Source organism: Amblyomma americanum, chromosome 11 (assembly GCF_052857255.1).
Source record: "Amblyomma americanum isolate KBUSLIRL-KWMA chromosome 11, ASM5285725v1, whole genome shotgun sequence".
NCBI lineage: Eukaryota > Metazoa > Arthropoda > Arachnida > Ixodida > Ixodidae > Amblyomma > Amblyomma americanum.
In genome coordinates, this window is record NC_135507.1 from 87,711,872 (window position 1) to 87,732,968 (window position 21,097).

General features: G+C 46.1%; 1 protein-coding gene across 3 annotated transcripts in view; it reads right to left on the bottom strand.

Annotated features, from left to right (window-relative positions):
• The window catches only part of LOC144110446 (uncharacterized), a 102,976-nt gene that overhangs the window by 48,041 nt on the left and 33,838 nt on the right, over positions 1 to 21,097 (bottom strand). For 2 of the 3 annotated variants that reach the window (XM_077643345.1, XM_077643343.1), the window contains exons 4-6: positions 17,899 to 18,045; positions 3,868 to 4,101; positions 2,624 to 2,791 (exon numbers count right to left, since the gene is read on the bottom strand). In XM_077643345.1, coding sequence (XP_077499471.1) covers positions 2,624 to 2,791; positions 3,868 to 4,101; positions 17,899 to 18,045 — 549 coding nt within the window. The remainder of the gene's footprint in view (positions 1 to 2,623; positions 2,792 to 3,867; positions 4,102 to 17,898; positions 18,046 to 21,097) is intronic. The other variant, XM_077643344.1, reaches the window with a different exon arrangement.

Here is a 21,097-nt window from a genome sequence, read left to right on the forward strand (position 1 = left end):
GCTTTGGGACGTTAAACCCCCATAAACTATAATTTTAAATCTTCTGAACACGTTTACGCTGATGCTATGGCAAAGGAGTTACAGCATGCAAGTTCAATGTGATGGGTGGGTACAGGCAATCAAAAAGAGCGAGCGAGTCCGGAAATGAACTGCATGGTAGTGGAACGCCAACGTTAATCAGCGAGCATGCATGAGCTTTCACAGCCAAAAATTAGCATTGATCAGAAGCGATCTTTGTCTACTTTAAAATTGGGAATAAAGCGACACGCCGTAGCTGAACTGGTGTGCTCAAAGCATATGCTCGCGTTGGTCGGACGATGCGGGGCGTCGAGTCCGCAATTTCAGCTGATGTGCTCTTGGAATTGCAAAGTAGCGGCCGCTGTGTACCTGCGCTCCATGCGCTTGACTCTGCCCTGCCTTCGAGCGAATGAGAATATTATTAAACCTTCATCCGCTAATGCTGAACGACACACATGATGCAAACTAGTTTAGTTTGCACAGGCACGATCTTTTGTCAGTAACACGGCATTTTATCCCGTATACGCCTGGATCGCTTTTTCTGCCTTCCTACAATGAACATGACAGCAGTGCCGCCACAGCGCCGCCGTCATTTTGCAACAGCGGCTTTACTCCAGCCCGGCCAGAAAGCACACTACCCCTATTCTAGTTCACTGTAGCAAGAGGCCGCACTGGCAGGCGCGGCCATGTTGTAGAAGCGGGCGAAATCAGACGCGGTCGCACCCCGATTGGTCCGCGCTGACAGCCGACGTTGGCCGCTTCCGGGCAGTGGCTGACTACCAGGCGATGCTAAAAGCCAGCGTCATAATCGCGGCTGACCGCGTGCTTCCATTGGCGACTGATAGATGGAAATGATGGAAGGCACTCGCAAAAAAAAAAGTTTTTCGCATGTAATTTGTAGCGCCCGTCCGAAGTCATAGCCTTTCATGGGCGTTGGGTGGGACCGCGCCGACAGCACTTATCCGCATTTCTGAATTAACAGGGCTCGAATTAACGAGTATTTAGTTGCGAGTTTCGTGAGGCAGCCGCCACTGCGGCCGCCAACCCTTACCCTCCGACACCGCCGGCCACCGCGCCGGTGATGGCGCCATTTAGGCTTTGCCCACTCTTCCACGGTTTTATCTAGTTCCATCTTCTGTCCCCAATTAGGTCGTGCACAGCCTCTAACTCTGCAGAGGTGTTTTCTTTTTGGCCACGTGCTGTATGCCAAGCCGCCCAGACGTGGCGGAGCGTAGTTCGAATTATCAGTAGCGGAATTGACTCGCTTTCGAATTAACGGGCTTTTTATCCACAGATCTCCATGGAGCTTGGCCGGAGCAAGTAGTGTAGTTCGAATTATCCGAAAATGCAAATTATCGAGGTTCAAATTAACGAGCTTTCACTGCATCACCGAAATTCTACTGCAGAGGAAAAAAGAAATGTGCACTCAGCGACAGCGACCATAACTGCCATTCTACCAAACAGTTAAGATCCATGGTGGTGCACTTGGCAGCCTGGCGCATTGCTCTTTCCACGGTAGCTTCATTCCAGTGCTGATAGAGCTGGTGCCATCTGTAGCAGGTTCTTGTAACTAGACAAGCCTAGCAAATTTGTTGTAATAATAATTTCCTTGACTTTCTAAAGCTGAAAGCTGGCAGTAGCTGGTATTAGGAATATGCCTCAAACAACAAATATAGGCCATATATTGGGTTCTAAGAGAAAACTACTAGTAACTTCTAATACGGACTATATTCGGCTGTGTGGAAGGAGACGGTGTGTGTTTGTGATCTGTAGCTTCTGCTCCATTCCCAGAAAAAGTTGTCAGTAAGTGTAACAACTGCCAGGATCATAAGTTAGTGCGCACGAGAAAAGATTCACAGGCGCCCTTTTCGGCTAAAAGATACCCAGTCACTCCAGCTCGCAGTGCAGCCAGTACTGAGACAGCTGCCTCAGTACTTGCGTAGAAACAGCCCAAAGCCAAAAGTGTCTGCTGAGAAGGCTGAAGATCTGGCACTAAGAAGGAATGAAAGCTGGGAGTTTGTGCCGCCGTACTGCCTAGCCTCGCCAACACCTCCTCTGTTTCAATGCCAGCCACATCGTCATAGCATTGCAGTGGCACCCTTTGTACATCTGCTTTCGTTTACTCGCAGCATCGTGGCACCACTAATGCATAGAACTGATGCGGTGTAGCAGAGTTTGCTCAGTAGCTCGGGTGCTCGGCTAACAGCTGAGCCAAATTACGGTTTGAACCTGGCCGCAGCGGCTGCGTTTTGATGGAGGCGAAACGCAGAAGGCGCCCGTATGCAGTGCACTGCACATTAAAGGTCTAAGGTAATCTGGGGTCCTTCCCTACAGCACCTCTTTCTTCTTTCACCCCCTCCTTCCCTTCCTCACAGTGCGGTCGAGGTGTCCACAGGGAAGGCAGACAGTTACTGCGCCTTTGATTTTAAAAAAAAGAGGCTAGCGAATGGGGGTGCCTAAGAAGAAGGTATGATCTGGCAAAACCAGCTTCTCTGGCGGCCACCTAATTCAAGAAGGCATTGGCATCATGTGACCCTGAACTGCGAAACACCAAGAGTTGCCACACTGATTATGTAGTTGCACCACAACAGAAACCAGTACATGCCTCAAACCAGTTAACGCTTTTCCCATTTCTGTAGCGGCTGACCAGCGTCTTCAGCTGTTCATCCTCCTCAGCGGAGAAGGGGCCGGAGTTGATGCGCACTGCGTGGTGCCTGAAGTAGCGCACCGCACACTGGTATGCACTGCGCCCAGTATTCAACTCTTCTGCCACCTGCGAGACACACACACACAAAGAGCTTTCACAGTCCACACTCTGTGAGAGTGAGGAGAAAGCTCTACACCACAACCCAATGCACTGGGGTGCAATAAGAAACACTGAGAGCTAATTCAGTTGCTGCATGCATTGTTTTGTTTATAGGGGTTTAATGTCCATAATCGACTCAGGCTATCAGACACACCGTAGTGAAGGGCTCCGAAAATTTCGACCACCTGGGGTTCTTTACGTGCACTGATATCGCACAGCACATGGGCCTCTAGAATTTTGCCTACAACGAAATTCGATCGCCACGGCCGGCATCAAGCCCACGTCTTTGGTGTGTTGTTTAGAGCCAATGACAATCTGCTGAACTTGCCTTGGGGTTTCAACCCTGTTGTGCAGCGCAAGAAAAAGGGACAATGAAAATGCACGCTTTAACATAGGATGTAGTTTGCCAAAAATTGACTAAAATTTAATTGGAATTTTTTTAAACGGCTGAGAGGACACATACTTTTTCGTTATACAGTTGTGAAAAGACAATAATCAGCACCCACCACTTGTATTCAGTACAAATTATTAGCTGGCCACAAGGCACACTGCACAATAGAGGGCCCACAAGAAGGTTCACCCACACAGTAACAAAGCGAGCACAAGGAATTGACAATGAAGGGACAATGAAAATGCACGCTTTAACATAGGATGTAGTTTGCCAAAAATTGACTAAAATTTAATTGGAATTTTTTTATACGGCTGAGAGGACACATACTTTTTCGTTATACAGTTGTGAAAAGACAGTAATCAGCACCCACCACTTGTATTCAGTACAAATTATTAGCTGGCCACAAGGCACACTGCACAATAGAGGGCCCACAAGAAGGTTCACCCACACAGTAACAAAGCGAGCACAAGGAATTGAACCTGCGAAACTTATGCCGACAACATCCAAAACACCACATCCTCTGAGCCATCATGTTGCCAGCAGTGACTCAAGCAATTGCCTCTAAACGACTTCCAAAGATAGCTGGCAAGATCATGAGACTTCATCTCCCCCTCCCTGACCTCGCCAGTGGCAGATGCACACCTGTACACACCTCATCCCAGCAGTGCTCGTCATACTTGGCAGCCAATTCACAGAGCCGACTATCCTCAGTTGGAGTCCAGGGGTCCTGGTTGAGGCGTACGTCCAAGAGGTGATGCCAGTGCATTTCGCAGTCAAGCGCAGTTCGGTTTGAACGCATGTCCTTAGCCTCAATGCGCAGCCAGTCCACAGGCCGTGTCGAACTCTCCAGCAGCTCCACCAGGCTCAGGTCAGGCATGTCACACACCTGCACTCGTCGCGCCAAGCACAAATACACTCGGGCTTGGCAGGAGCAGGATCACGTAAATTTAGAAACTTTTTTTTTCTGCAGTGTTCATTGCCTCAGGTCATAGCAAGGAAATTGATGTATGAATAATACAGGTAGGATTAGATATCTCTTGTCAATACATATAAAAATTATGTTATACAACAGACTTCTCTGCTTAAACGTTAATTATTGTCATTTAGTTTTGACAACAGCGTGTTTCTCAAACATGCAGCACATTCACTTCCTGCAGAAGTAGTACGTCCCACACATCTACAATAAACCAACTGAATCTGCTACCAGGAATCTTTCCTGTATATCTCACATAATAAAAATGATTTATCAATATAAATAGTCTCAAAGCGAAATTTAAATCTGAGGTACAGAAAAAACAATCTAATCTTCAAATTTAGCTCTCGCACTACTGCACCGTAAAACAACGCATTATCCAACACGATCTCCAGAGGAATGGGTTAAGCCTACGATTTGTCTCAGTTCTGGCAAACAACAGCTGTGCTGTATGCTAACTTCAGTGTTAAGTAATTACCTAACGAATGACATAAATACATATGCTCCCTCTTATAACGAAATTCAATGTCTATATTGTTCGATGTGCGACACATAGCTGCGTAATCTCGCTTCTGCTCATGTTCTGTAAATTTTTTTGCTTTTCTTTCTCCTTTGTGTTTCCACTAGTTTGTACGCAATTCCTGCAATGTGTGCTGTAATATGTAATCTTCATTCATATTATATATCCGCTGCTGTTAAAACGACTGGGTTAGTGGCCAGTCAAGCTGCCAAAGGGCAGCTTTTTTCCTGCAGCCCTTTCATGTACCTGTGCATACATAAAAATAAAAATCTGATTTGATTTGATTTGAATGAAACAAGGGACATATGATTATACAAGTTAAAAAGGTTTCATGTGTCTGAATCTAAACAAGTCTATGATATGTAGACCAGTGGTGCGGTCCCTGCTTCCAAGAATCTCGAGTGCAAACGGCCCGCCGCGACCATGGTCGGGTTTCTTTAGCGATTCCTCCATGTTCTTCGAGCCCAACAAAAACAGATTATACGCTTGTTTTATCCTACACAAGTGGCAACAGTCAGCAAGAGCAAGTGGAAACGCTGCCTGTTATTCAAATACAGTCGAACCCACCTATAATGGTCGCAGTTATACGAGTGTGCTGCTGCTGCCGGAATATTCATTAGGGCAATGACACTGCATCTCAGATAAGACAAACAGTCGTGGTCACACCATACAGTCTGAGCGAACACGAGGAGCATCATTAACTTGCCTGTCCCCCTCTCACCGTTGCAAAACACACGCTTCCCGCAAACCCAGGAGGCAAAGAGCCCCCCCCCCCCAATAAAAAGAAAACACTCTGTGATCACTATTTGGAAGTGAACGGCGATGTACCTTAGCCTCTGAGATGCACGGCATGACCTGACGTCACTGCAGCTTATTGGCGAAAACAACCAGCAGCTTGAAACCTGTGTCTCGGCTTTGTCCTTTTCTATGTTACCAAAGCTCCTCTTTGTCACCGAGACACTGAACCGTAACGATAGAGGCAAAATTAATTTTGCCCTCTGTGTTCGTTTACAGCTGCAGGGGGGACCAGGAGGGGCACTGCCATCACAACAACTACTACCCCTGGAAATATACTCCCGATCACTGGTGAAAATAAATGCCTTTGAGGTGATTGCTACTCAGTGCAGCTCCAATTCATTTGTGGCATTATGCAGTTTCCTTCACTCATTAAAAATAATGAGGGACTATTCCATAAGCTGCACACCTCTGAGTTACTGCAGGCACAACAGATCTTTACAACTGCTTCGATCTGCTGGTTCAGGACATCGCGGAAGCAGTTGCCCACATGACTGAGACAAAAGGTAAGGGGCCCTTTTGCACTGCAGCTATTCATGCCTTGCACCAGCTGCAGCCACGGCTGGTTAAACTTAGCAAAAGTTCCCAGCCACATTGCTCCATCAGATTCTATGCCCCTGCATTTGTTCTTTTTCCATTCCTTCATCTAGCTGTGTCCCATCACTAAAGAACCACTTGCCATCCGTTTCACACACCACATGTGCTGCTGAAGTCTGCTTAGAGTAATTTCAGGACAATGCGGCAAATCATGAAAACGATAATGATAGCCGTAATGCTAGAGACAGGAACAGAGCAGAGTGGGAGGGAACAAATGTGGGTTAGTGAAATCCTAGTTGAAATCAAGAAGATGAAATGGGCATGGAAAGGACATATAATACAGAGAACATATATTTGTTTGCCCCTCAAGGTAACAAAGTTGTTGCCATGGAAGGTAAGTGTAGTAAGGGTGACAGTCTGGTGGGCAGATATGTGATTAGGATATAGAAACACATTAAATGGAGAGATATGGGGAGGCCTTTGCCTTGGAGTGGGCATAGTCAGGTTGCTGTTGCTGATGACGATGAATTGGAGGTTAGTGGGAGAGGCCTTTGTCCTGCAGTAGACACAGTTGCTGATGATGATGAAGGCACTAAAAGTAACAGCTTGAACACCCAGATATTGAGTGAGCAAAGAAATGATGGCCTACAGGAGCATCGCAGGTCCTTAGCCTCTCACATTGTACAGTAAAACCTCGCTAATTCGAAATCGCTTAATTCGAACTTCCGGTTAATTCGAACTGACGGCCGGGTCCCGGCAAAGCCCTGTGTATTTCAATGGGTCAAAACTCCCGATAATTCGAATATGCCGGTATCCACGTCGGTTAATTCGAACTAGGCGCCGATGGCTGGCATTGCTCCTCGCATATAGAAGTCACCTCGTAGCAAATACAATGCGCTGAAAATTTTAAAAAAATGCAGAATGATGAGAAAAAAAAAAGCCAGCACGCACGAGGTGAGACGTGAATTTCGTTGCCCGAACCAACCCTCCGGTGCATGCCGTAGCAGGTTTTCGCTGCCGGAGCGTCGAAGCATTGGCTTGTCTATTTTTGGCTGACGCGCGGTCACGCGGGTAGCCACCCTACCGCGGGCGCCGCCTATGCTCCGGCCAAGGTGGCTCCGGCGCAAGCCGTTGCAGGTTTCCGCTGCGCCGAGGCGGTCGTGACCATTGGAGACGCACGCGACCATGGAGGATGGAAGTACTCGGGAGAGGCGGTTACGTCACATTTTTTTGAAGCAGCGCTTTTTTTCTGATGGAAATAAACGTTTCAATCAAGCGGGCCTCCCCTCCCTGTTCCCCCGCTTCCCTCTACTTGGGCGCCGTTCCAGCGTGCCTGCCCATGCAGCAGACGACGCCGCTGCGCCCAGCGTTCTATTGGCTGCGCCGTCGGCTAAACTCTCCCAGTAGCCCTTGCGAAAACGCGTGACTTCCGGTACCCTTTTATTGTGCAGCTCGGGAAGCGAAGACTCTTTCCTTTCCTTCATCCTGCATGCAGCACCCGGCCCCTCTTGCGCCTAGTCTTTGTTGCCGCGGTGTCTAGCGAAGTTTGTGTTGCGTGATATTCCTCGTTTGTTTGGTATCTCGCTGGTGACGTCTCATCGACTGTGGCAATCATGGCAAACCGAGGAAAGTACTTCGCAAAGGATTTGAAGACGAAGGTGGAGATATTACAGGAGGTCGAACGTGGTCTCCTAACAAAGACAGCGATCGCAGAGAAGTTTGCAGTCAAGAAAAGCACGCTGTCCACATACTTCAAGAACAAGGACTCGATCTTCAATGCGTATCAAAAGGAGATGGAGCCCTCGCGGAAACGACTAAGAACATCGGCTCATCCAGAGATGGAGGATGCTGTAATGGCATGGATTAAGGACGTTCGCAGCAGGAACATTCCGCTAAGTGGACCAATAATTGCCGCAAAGGCAGTGGACTTCGCCAAGCCAGATGGGCATAAGTGACTTCAGCGCGTCAGAAGGCTGGTTGTCGCGTTTCAAGGCCCGTCACGGACTTACGTTTAAAAGCGTTTGTGGAGAAGCAGCCGCAGTCGATGAAGAAACGTGTCAAAATTGGATCTCAGGTCAACTAAAGGACTACCTTGCCGATTACTCGCTCAGCGATGTGTTCAATGCAGATGAAACCGCGCTTTATTTTAAGTTGCTGCCGAACAAGACTGTCAGTTACAAAGGCGACGCGTGTTCAGGCGGGAAGAGAAGCAAGGAAAGAGTGACGGTGTTGGTGTGCGCAAACGCGACTGGCACGGAACGGTGCCGCTTGCTAGTTATAGGCAAAGCAGCGAAGCCTCGCTGCTTTAAAGGGCTAAAAACTCTCCCTGTTGATTATACTTTCAACAGAAAGTCGTGGATGACGCGAGCAATTTTCACGGATTGGCTGCGCACACTCGACAGGAAGTTCGCGGCACAGAACAGGAATGTTCTGTTGTTCGTCGACAACTGTTCAGCCCATTGCGACATCAGCGGACTGAAGGCGATCCGTCTGGCATTTCTGCCGAAAAACACTACGGCTGTGCTGCAGCCTATGGATCTTTGGGTTATTAAAAACCTCAAAACACTGTACAGGCGCCACCTCCTAGAGCGGATTCTTGTGTGTATGGACAGCGGCAAATCGTACGACGTCAATCTCCTCGGAGCCTGCCACATGCTGGCAACATCGTGGAATGCTGTCAAGGCGGACACAGTCGCGAACTGTTACCGAAAGTGCGGCTTCATTGAAGGCCCAGAAGCCTGCAGCACGGCAGAGCTGGATGCTCAGTGTGATGACTCCGTCGCGCTGCACCCTGCCTACGCTGCTTTATCGGAGGGTGTTGACTTCCAGAGCTTCGTAGACGTTGACAGCGGCGTGGAGACATCGGGGCCGTTAAGCGATGCCGAGATTATTGAAGCGGCCTGCGGTGACCAGATGCCGCACAACTCGGGCGCGGCGAGCACATCTGACAGCGACGACGAGTCCGACGGAGGCGACGATCCATTGCCACCCCCGAGTGCATGTGAAACAGCGTCAGCACTCGATCTGGCTGCGCTCTACTTCTCCGCCAATGATAATTCGGACGCTGCGTTGGAGCTGTTGGGCAACTTGCAGACGATGCTTGTCGAGTCACAGCAAAGAAAACGAAAACAAATGCGCATCACCGATTATTTTTCTCTTTGATATGTTTTGCCAATCTGCTGTTAATAAACATGTTTTTGAAGCATAGTGTCATATTTAATCATTAGGCTTGCTGCTTACGCGAATGCATTTTGATGTTAGCTCCAACCGCATAAACAAATTAACTTTATTTCCTTCGACATTCGGGCTCTATGATTTTAATTCGCGCAATCGCCCGCCGCAAATGTGTAGTAGCGCGTAGTAAGAGATAACGATCTCAGATATGCCTGTTTTAGCTTCGGCCCGTGCTGCCGGGCGTGATGGCCGCTTTTTTTAGCGCCCGCTCGTTAATTCAAACTCCGCTTAATTCGAACAATTTTCCGGTCCCCCTCGAGTTCGAATTAACAACGTTTTACTGTAATAGGTAAATTATATGACTTTCTAATGTGATAGTATTACAAATCTCAGTGGAAAGAAACTGTGCCATAAGCAGAAAATTTGCTGACTGTCTGGAAAGAGGGGATGTCACCAGGCCAAAGCATTCCTATTGGCAAATGGAAGCTGGAGGCAAGATGCCAGCTCCGGTAAATGCATCAGCAACTGCAAATGTTATCACACTGCCAACACATAGTTCACTTAAGTGTCCCTGTGAATTTTTTATCATGAAGCCATATCCACGTCAAAACAAATCGAGAAACTAGCAAAAGTCTTGTACATACACACACTGGTTAAAAATTCAGAGGATACGAATCGCGGAGATACGAATCTCACGGGGTCGCGATAAAATTCTTATGCAGAAGCATGAAAAATGCCTTCACACAGATGTTTACGGCTTATGGAATTTATTCACCGCTGTATGGCCACAGCTCGCTACTCCCAGCGAGTACCGCATGACGTTCGTGATGTCGGCAATGGGCGGGCCGCGCAGACCGCCGATCGATCACTGCCTGCGGTGCGTGCTGCGCGATCAACGACAGCTATGTCGGTGATGTGCAGGCCGCAGACCTCCGCTCACTGCATACGGTGCATGCTGCGCGATTAGCGACAGCAACGTCGGTGATGTGCAGGCTGCGCGGACCAACGATCACTCCTTGCGGTGCATGCTGAGTGATTCGGGATCGCGACGTCGGAGATGTGCAGACCACGTGGACTGCTGATCACTGCTTGCAATGCGTGCTGCGCGATTAGCGATCGCGACGTCAGCGATCAGCGTAATTTGTGCTCGAGCGTGCGGTCACCGCTCGCGCATTTGTATCATCCTTAGAGGCGAAGGAAAGAGTTGTGCACATTATACACAATTAACTCAGGCCGGGGAATTTTACGAATTCGTATCATCGCGAAATTTGCATCAACCGTGCTCGTATCACCAATTGAGATTCTACTGTATTTTGCAATATGTTACTGAAATATATACAGCTGAACCTTGTTATAACGAAGTCGAGGAGTCTGGCGATTACATTCATTATAGCCGTATATCTTCATTATAGCGTGTGTAGAAAGAGCTCCAAGGATAATTCCATCATACCTTCATTATATCCATTGTCTTAATTGTTATAAACAGTTTCGTTATACTAGGTTCGGCTGTGCAGTGAACTACCACCTCACAAAGCAAACATTACGAGGGCATTTTTGCAGTAACTTAATGTAAATAATTGGATACGGCTCTTGCAGGTGTTAAGCAGCTCAATTCGACAATTTTATTCTGAATATTTCACTTCAGCCAACCTCTGCTTCCTGCAAAAAGGAAAGAATTCATGAGCATAGACTTCTGCTTTTGACAATTTTGGCAACCTAAGACGTAATCTAGCTAGGAGCAGATTTAACTTCAGTGGCTCATGAAGCACTTCACCGATTTCATACAAACCGAGCTAGGTTCGCAAAGTGAGCCTCTCATCCTTGCAGCATGCTCAGCAGATTGCATGCCTGTTTTGTTATTCGTTTTCATCCTCATGAAATTAAAAAACAATGCATCAAAAATACTCTTCTGATATGTTGCCTGAAGAACATTCGTAACTATGTTATCCAGGGCTTGAAGCTTCAATGTTTTTTTTTGCATCCTTCTTGTATGTTTCTGGCAGGCCTACAGATCTCCTGCCATCTTAAATTAGGCACACCCATCTTAAGCGTGAACTTCGGCACTGCACCAAATCTTTTAATCTAGGGGTTCTCAATATTTTAGCCTCAGGAAGCGCTCACCCCTCTTGCAAAAAGGAGAACGCATAACACACAGCTCTCCTCAACCCCTTCCCCCTGCACAAAAACATCTGAAAGTCAGGTAATAATGACTGGCTGTATACTGTGCTGCAAGCACCTACAGTATAATTGATGCCAAAATAAAGTGGTTAAAGCTAAGATAGGGTTTGAGCCAGGTGTGGATTCTCTGCTCGGGAAGCCCAAAAGCAACCAAAACAGCACAAAGGTTGCGCTGAGCCCAGCCCGTCTAAAGTCCGCCACTCTAGGCGCGCAGCACCACCAATGACCCTCTCCTCGGGCAGCACGTTTCAAAGCAGCTGCCATAATGGACTGTGCTATATTCCTCTGCTCACGCCATACTGTCCGTCCTCCTTCCACTGTTACCAGCCTCCAGATCGTTCCTGTGACAACCAACCTCCCGTTACGCTTTCCTACGAGCTAGCCATACTTCTTCCTTCCATGCTAACCCTCTTCTTTCCAAGGTAACTACCCTCCGCATGGCTGATGTGGCTACGGCCTCCAGTTGCACCTTTTATCAATCTCGCCACATACTCTTTCTTCCACAGTAACCACCGTCCAATTGGGGATTCCTCCACTCTTACGATACCCTCAGCTTTCCACAGTAATTGTTCTCCGGATGATTCCGGTGGCAACACACCCACTAGTTACGCCAACTGCTATAACTGCTACTGCTACGACAATGTGAAACACAGGAACAGGCACTTAACAGCTAAGCTGTAAATATTCAAATCGGAGAGAGTGCAACAGTACAAGATTGTAGGTGGGTAGCCACCTAGAAAGTGAAAAATAACATAAGGAAAATAAAAAGTAAACGAATGAAAGAAGCAAGGATGAAAAGGAGGCAGATAGGATACAAGAGGGTGGCCACATATGACGCTGCCTGCTGACTCCCCAACCCGTGAGCGCCCCAAAAAATCTGCGGGACACAAAATTCCATTTATTTTCGGAACACTGGCCCCAGCAGCCTTTGTGTTTGCACTGGGCACGAGATATCAGATAAGTGGACTTTCTTCTTTAAGATCGCGTCTGGGGCGCTCAAGCAGAACCACTGTAAAGTGGCTAGTTTTGGATCCCGCGAGTTATTTTTAGGGCCGATATAAAAAGCTTCATAAACAGTACCTCGCTACTACCATTTTGGCTGGCTTTCAAACTCACTTTTTTTTAAAAGCAAATATTTAAAAACTTTGCCAGTTCAAACCAATGAACTATAGTCGGATACAACTTAAGTCTGCAGTGAAGCTCTGCCCATATTTAGGACCGATGCACAGAATTCCTTCATGACAAAAACATAGGCTGTTGTTAAAACTTCTCTTGTCACCTAAACACTGAGCTAGTCACGAGAAAACTGTCATAAGCTCTAGAATTTTTTTACCTGGCTTGTTTCAGTCAAACAATAAAATGATGATTTTATTTACTTTTGTGACTTGCTAGCGGAGTAATACAGTACGCCGCGGACCAAGGCATAATGTTAACAACTGCTGTTTTTTTTAGTTGTATCCTACTATAGCATTGCGGAACAACAAATGCTGCAGACTAGTCGACACGACCGTCAACAGCACTGTGTTGTTTACACTTGCCTAGGGCACTCCCGTCTTTGCTAAAACCTTCGTTACACTGAGATGGGACACGTGGTATATGCCTATATCCCCTTCAGGTGCCAATTAATTCTGCTGAAAGGAAACATCTTTTTTTTTTGTATAAATCATGACCAAAAAGAAATGAAGTGCAAAAAAATTGTGCAAAAATTTCCACATTTGAGCATATTTTCTGCTCAAATATAAAAACTGCAATATTTGCTTGGCTTTTTTAACTGATTGTAACATATGATAAATGTTTTGCTGTGGGAATAAAACCTTCAGAGAATTAGTTTTTAGTTCATGACCTAAAAAACAGCTAAGAAGAGTCATTCTGTGATGACAGGCAGAAGAAAATTCAACATTTCCGGCACCGAGAGTGGCTTTTAGATGTGTAGCCTTCACATTCACAACGTTGTGTAATTAATATGTTCAGAAGTTGGGACCAATGATTGCTTCCATTATAGCCACTGCTTAAAGTCTGGCTCAGTCGAACGGGTCTTGAGTGATCTGAGCGCAGGTGGAGAAAAAGAGAGAGAAAGCACCTTGCAGCCTGTTTTACCCACCATTTTTACAAAAAGGGGAAATCATTTTTAAAGGTTGTTGTTCACTCAATTTATGTCAGGGACTTCAAGCAAACTATCCCCACGCTCTACCAGTGTGCTGATTGTTTCGCTGCCTCAGAGCTGAGCGGCCAGCTCTGAACTGACTCATGGCATGCGGGCATAGGCTTCCCTTCTTCATCCTTTTTGTGTAAAGCTGCCACTCCATCTTAGGCTTTGTAAAACATTGTAATGACTCCTGCTAAAAACCCCAGCAAAATTTTCAAAACAATACAGAAAAAATGTTGTGACCATCACAAATGAAAGCATAAAAAAATGGTTTCTTGCTTCGGATTCAGCAGCCTACATTCTAGCATGGGAGATCCCAGACCCCTTTTCAATACTGGTGGGGGTCTCAGACCATCTGAGACACCCATGACGTTAGGCACTGATCATAGCGCACTGTGTTCGCCAGCAGTGGCTCAGCGTAGTGGCGGTCCTTTGCGACCACCTGTGGGTCTTCACTGCTCGTTCGGCCGCGTTTCTTTGGAGGTGCTTCTCCATTGGCTATTTTCATGAACAATGCTGCAGCGGCCGAGTCATCCACCATTCCCCTGTAGAAGCGTAATTTTCAACACCTGTAAGTAAGCCGATTTCGTACCACACTTGCCCAAAAAAACGCCGCATAGTGGACAGAAAACGCCGCTTTGATATTTTCTAGCCATCATGTCCACGTTTGTGGATCTGCTGCTCTGAACTCCCACCGCAGCAATTTTTCTTGGTCTGCGAAAATTAAAACTGGCATGCAGTTTATGCATTACCATATTGATGCATTCTAATGGTAAACTGCATCATTCATAACCATTTGAAATGATAGGATGCCAAAATAAAAGCAATCTACTCGCCAAGGCAAAGAACGTCGTGGTGTCCAACTGTTCGTGTTATGTACAAACACATTTTATGGTAGCTGCAACAGATGGCGCCACAAAGTTGCCAGGGAGTCAAAATGGTAAGGGCGCAGAATTCTAAGGTTGCATCCACATATGTGAACACAGCGCCTGAAGATATACACACTATAACGATGCTCTTTGAGGCACTTGCTGTTGTAAAACCACCTCAAGAACGAATCTGGAATGCATCTCAAAACAGGCCCTCCAGCCAATGGCAGCTATTGATTATCACGACCTCCCGGTTAATTCATAGCTATATCCCCTGCTGAGCTAGCATGACAGGGGATTCAATTGGTGCAATTTGGAACCGACCCCAAGTTAACCCCGACGTTGTGAGAATCGGTCAACGTCAATGGCTGAAGGGCCTTCTTTCAGGATCATTTACCGCATTGTTCTTGAGTTATATCCAATTGTAGAGCAACCATCGCATGATCCTCCCACCTTAAAAATCAGTCAATGCATTGGGCACTGACTGCGTATGCAAGGAACATCAGAAGAAAATCAAAATTTGTGACAGAGTGACTGAAAACTGAACCTGGCAACATTTAAAGCTAGAACCTTATCCAGTGAGGCTAGCCTAGCAGCTCTGTTCGAGGAACTAGCGGGTATTATTAAGATTCCACTGGGCTTAGTGAGGTTAGAAGGACAGATGAGGCGTATACAGTACCAAGGGGCGAACATATATACTGTGCTATCGTGGATCAGCGGACAGACGAGAACTAGGTGTGGGATTCCTCATCAATCAAGACATAGCCGGCAACTTACAGTTCTACAGTATTAAAGAGGGGTGGCAAGCTATTGTAATTAGGCTTAATAAGAGGAACCAGCTAAAGGTTGTGCAGGCCTATGCACCTACTTCCAGCCAAGGTGACCAGATCGTTGAAAGCTTCTATGAAGACATGGAATCAGCAATTAGCAAAGTAAAATCACAGTACATTGTAGTGAAGAGCGACTTCAATGTGAAGGTAGGCAAGAAGCAGGTTGGAAACGAAGCAGTAGGCGACTATGGCATAGGCACCAGGCATAGCAGGGGGGAGTTATTAGTAGAGTTCGCAGAAAAAAATCAATTACAGATCATGAATGCCTTAACGAGAGGACAGGAAGCACACATGAAAAAACCCCAATGGTGATGCTAAAAATGATATAGATTTCATACTAGGCGCTTATCCTTGCACCGTGCAGGATGTGGAGGTCTTCGGATAGGTGCATTGTAGCGAACACAAAATGGTAAGGTCTCGTATTAGCTTAGACTTGAAGAGGGAATGAAAGAAATTAATGATGTGGAAGCCCCTTAACTAGTTAGTAATAAACGGTAAAGTAAAGGAATTCAGGATATCGCTGCAGAACAGATATTCAGCTTTAACTGAGTGAGGAGGACGATCTTAATGTTCAAACCACGAATGATAATCTCAAAGCTATCATCACAGAGTGTGCAGTAGATATAGGCCACGTGATACTGGCAAGCTATCGCAGGAGACTACAGATCTGATTAAGAACCGCCAAAGCATAAAAGCGTCTAAGCCTACAGACAGAATAGAACTGGTAGAACTGAAAAAGTTTATGTGCAAGGTAACCAACATAAGGAAGTTTAAAATGGAGAGAATTGAGCATGCTCTAAGGAATGGAGGTGGCCTAAAGGTGATGAAACAAAGAGGGCAATTTCATTAGCAATGTGTATAATAAAAGCAGAGTAACCAAAGAGTTGTAAGCAAATCTACACAGTAGCTAATGAGATTAGTATGCTAATGAGACAGGCAATAGCACTGAGCAATGGGCAATCCTGCCAGTAATGAAATAGAAAGTAAAGAAAGCCTTCGGAGCAATGCAAAAGGGAAAAGCAGCTGGCAAGGATCAGGAAACAGCAGATCTGTTGAAGGATGGAGGGGAGATTGTGCTAGACAAACTAGCCACCCTGTATACGCAATGCCTTATGACCTCAACCGTACCAGAAGCTTTGAAAAATGCAAACATAATCTACAATTCATAAGAAAGGAAATATCAAGGACTTCAAGAAGAATTGACCGATCAGCTTACTGTCCGTTGCCTACAAGGTATTTACTAAGGTAATCACTGATAAAAACAGGATAACGATAACCTTAGAATTCAATCAACTAAATGATCAATGAGGCTTTAGTAAAGGATATTTCACACTAGACCATATATTCACACCATGAATCAGGTGATACAGAAATGCACACAATATAACCAACCTCTATATATAGCCTTCATTGATTACGAGAAAGCATTTGACTCAGTGGAAACCTCAGCAGTCATGCAGGCATTGTAGAATCCGTGTAGAAGAGTCTTACATGAAAATACTGAAAGATAGTATCTATAAGGACTGCACAGCTACCATAGTCCTCCATAAAGTCAGGCACAATCTCGCCAATGCTATTCACCACCTGCTTACAGGAGGTGTTACAAGGCCTGGATTGGGAACAGTTGGGGGATAAGAGTTAACAAAAGAATACTTAAGTAATTTGCGATTTGCTGATGTCATTGCCTTGCTGAGTCACTCAGGAGATGAACTGCAAAGCACGATCAAGGAGCAGAACAGTGGGTCTAAAATTTAACATGCAGAGAACCAAAATAATGTTCAACAGCCAAGCAAGGGAACAGCAGTTCACAATTGGCAGCGAGGTGCTGGAAGTGATAAACCAATACGCCTATTTAGGGCAGGTAGTGACCACTGATCCGGATCATGAGAGAGAAATAACTACAAGAATAAGAATTGGGTGGAGCACATACGGCAGGTTCTCTCAGATCATGTATGGCAGTTTACCAATATTTCTCAAAAGAAAAGTATACAACAGCTGTATATTACCAGTACTCACCTATGGAGCAGAAATGTGGAGGCTAACGAAAAGCATTCTGCTCAAGTTGAAAACACTGCAGCGAGCTATGGAAAGAAAACTGATAGGTGTAATGTTAAGAGACCAGAAGCAGGCAGAGTGGGTGAGGGAACACACACATGTTAATGACATCCTAGTCGAAATCAAGAAAAAGATATGGACTTGGGCAGAGCGTCTAATGCAAAGGCAAGATAACCGATGGTCCTTAAGGGTAATGGAGTAGATTCCAAGAGGAGGCAAGCGTAGCAGGCGGAAGAAGGAATTTACATGGTCACCCAAGTTTACGGGGACACCGTAGTCACAGTTGGCAAAGGACAGGGTTAATTTGAGAGACATGGGAGAGGCCTTTGCCCTGCAGTGGGCGTAGCCAGGCAGATGATGAAGCTAATATTGCGCGTGCAATGAAAGTATGTAGGAACAGGAACATTCAACAGAGCACAGAGGCTGCCCAAATGGTCATCTGGTCTCCGTGAATACGCGTCTGCCTTCCTTCACAGAACTGCTTTCTCGTCGAAGAGCTCCAGTCATCGCCCCACCGCAGGCTTTCCCACTCTCCCCACGTGTGGCCCAAGTGGTCGGAGACTTTCCTCCCACGGGCAAACAGCGCCCAAGCGTGGCCAGACGCACCTCCTTGTCCAGCTGGGCCTTGCGCTCGCTCAGCTCAGCGTGCTGCTTCGGATCTTTGGTTGTCAGCAGTCGTTCAGCCAGCACCTCCGAGCGATTCTGCACGGCCTCCATGTTTTGCTGCAGCAGGTTGCTCTGGACTGCATCCACCTGGACACAGACACATGGCAAACAGCAGCAACTGCTCTGTAACTATGAGGGACGTGCGAATGTGCGGGAGTCGAACTCGGCAATTTTGAACAGCATGGAAGTGCAAATGCTCTCCGTTTTTTTTTTTTTTTGCACCAGAGCAAGTAGTCTACTTTACCCTTTTGAAGCAAACAGGTTCACCAGACCAGAGGAGTGGAACTCATCACAGTTCCAGTTTTGCTGCTATGGCAACGACAGGCAGTTATTCACAGTTTTTATAGCTCGTAAGATTGCTTCAAGTTACTGATGTATGACATTTAGAGTATGGCATCCAATTGCACAAATGGTTCTTTTGGAGTGAGAGCTCCACTTTTTGCATGCAAAGCTGGAGTTCATGCCGCATTGAAAAAATGACCTTCAAAGAAGCACAGCTGGTTGATATGCGTCGTACCAAGTGACTCGCCGGGCTTTGATACCGCGCCTGTGACGCACTGGCTTACTCGGCAGGTGCGCCTAATCACGTGACTCGTCAGTGGTTCATAGGTGCGCACTCACTTCACCTCACAGCCGAGCCTAACCACGTGACTCACATTTGTCTAAATATAAGTGCGGGCACTGCTTGGTGTTTCACAGAGCCATGAAAAAACGAAGGGGGGGGGGGGGGGGGGGGGGGTTCCCAGCCGTGCGACTGTATCGACGACGACAGGTAGAGTCGCACTACCCGGCAGATTCTCGGTGCCGAGAACTGTGTCTAACCATGCTCAACCGAGCTTTCACTCCCTACAACCAGGTTCAGTCAGCCATTTTTTAAACAACTTTTAAGTAGAGAGAAGATGGGGTGCTTAGACAATGGTTTGACAAGAGGACTTGTCTTTGTCTGGGTGAAGACGAGTCCTCTTGCCTAAACGTTGCCAAAACCCCCTGAGGCTCCCCTCTCCCTTGTTCACTTCGTGTTGTCTGGAAATCTATCTACCTGCCCTCTCTTGACCATCGACTTCAGGTTGCACCGGCACTCATTCTGAGAGTGAATGCCACAGCAATTCAGGTCACATGCATGGCATCTTCTCAAGCGGTATCTTTAATGCAGAAATGTACGCATTTATTGCCCCTAACAACTAACACCGACGTCTGCCATATTCACAGTTTGAGCCCAACAGTTTCCCAGATCAAGGCGCGCCTTACAGAAGGACACCAATGAGCATCAACACTAATGAGAGTTGAAAATGGCTGACGTCGCCATTTAAACTCCACGCCCTGAATCCTTCAATTGAATCTTTATTGAGTAAAAAGGAAAATGCTCCACTCTGCTCCCTTGACCCAATCATTGAGTAAAGCACACGATTGTCCTCTTCAGAACCACCATTCTCAAGTCAGGCTGCTTGTTATCACCACTCCCCCATGCAAAAGAATATAGGGGGAAACCAGCTGGTGAGGATAAGGTAACAGCAGATCTGTTGAAGAATGGAGGGGAGATTGTGCTAGAAAAACTAGCCACCCTGTATAGACAACGCCTTATGACCTTGAACGTACCAGAAGCTTAGAAGAACGCTAACATTATCTTAGTTCATAAGAAACGAGACGCCAAGGGCTTGTGCTGCTTCCTGTCCATTTCTGTCTCTGAGGAGGACACATAAAGAGGACACATGAGGACACATAAAGAGGGAGCAAACATTTCCCTCTCCACAGAAATGCAGCACAAACATGGCGTTACTCCCTTTCACCTAAAGAACTCCATTTTTAAGGAGAGTAAATGGAATACTCAACATAGATGTGTTTATAAAGAAATACATAGGAGTTATATACGGTAAATAAAGCTATGAAGGAACTTGGATATTTAAAGAGAACCCTTTTTAAATCCTCAACAGAAATCAAACTACTTGCATACAAATCTTTCATTAGACCAGTTTTAGAATATGCGGCAGTTGTTTGGGATCCGCACACCAAAATCAATATCACCAGACTTAAGAATGTCCAGCACAAATGTGGCAGGTTCATATACAATTGTTATAGCTGGAAAACATCCCCAACATACCTTTCGCAAACAGCTAATTTAGAAACCCTGCAGGCAAGATGATGCCAAGGAAGATTAAAACTGTTCTATTAGGTCTACCCGTAACCAACTTGGAATAAACAGAAATGCACATTTTCATTTAGTTACCCAGTGACAAACCCATTCTTTTCATTCAAAGGAGGTGAGCAATTTTTTTTGTGCAGAACAAATGTGTTCACAGCCTCATTTTTTTCCTACAACTATATATCTATACTTGGAACCACCTACCTGCAAATTTGGTTGAGTGTTTGACGCTATCTTCTTTCTTGAGTGCATTCCGTAATAGATAGCGGTGTTTCATACTGTTGTATCATAGTGTACGTTTACACTTTTTTTTTCCTTTGTACATGCTATACATGTTCTTTTCGTTGTCGTCCTTCGCAAGACTGAATGTACATTGTATTCTTGTAAACTGTATTGCTCTGTACCCCCCACGCCTGCCTAAAGCCTCACTTTCAGGCTGGCAGTATGCTATAAATAAAAACCCCATATGGACATGCACTAGATAAGAAGTCATTTAGTTCCATTTGGGCTCAATTTTGCTAACAGTGTCAACAAAGAGGATACTATTAACAAAATGCATGGGCTTCTACAAGACATCCCATTCCATTACACATGGACTACTATATTAACGAAGAAATGCATTCAATGCCCACATTCACCAAGATTATGAGGAGAGGAAAAAGTGCTGTTGGGCAATCAAACTTAGTCACACGCACCAGTAGAAGAAAGGGATGTTACGAAAGAAAGCTTACGGGCGACCATTGAATTGATGCGGCAAACGCTTCAACAGCAGTCGCCTCAGTAGCTATAGCTCAGCGCAGCTGTGCGCCAGGCTGACATGGGGTTAAAGCAAGACCGGACATTTTACACATCTGAAATTCCACTGCCCGAGGAGAACTATAGTCTAGTGCACGGCGCCGTTGATGTTGCAAGACCGCTTGACTATTTTTGTGTCAGTGGCATGATCCGTCTGACCAGCCTTGAACGTTAGAGGATGAAACTTCTATGGTAGAAGCTGAC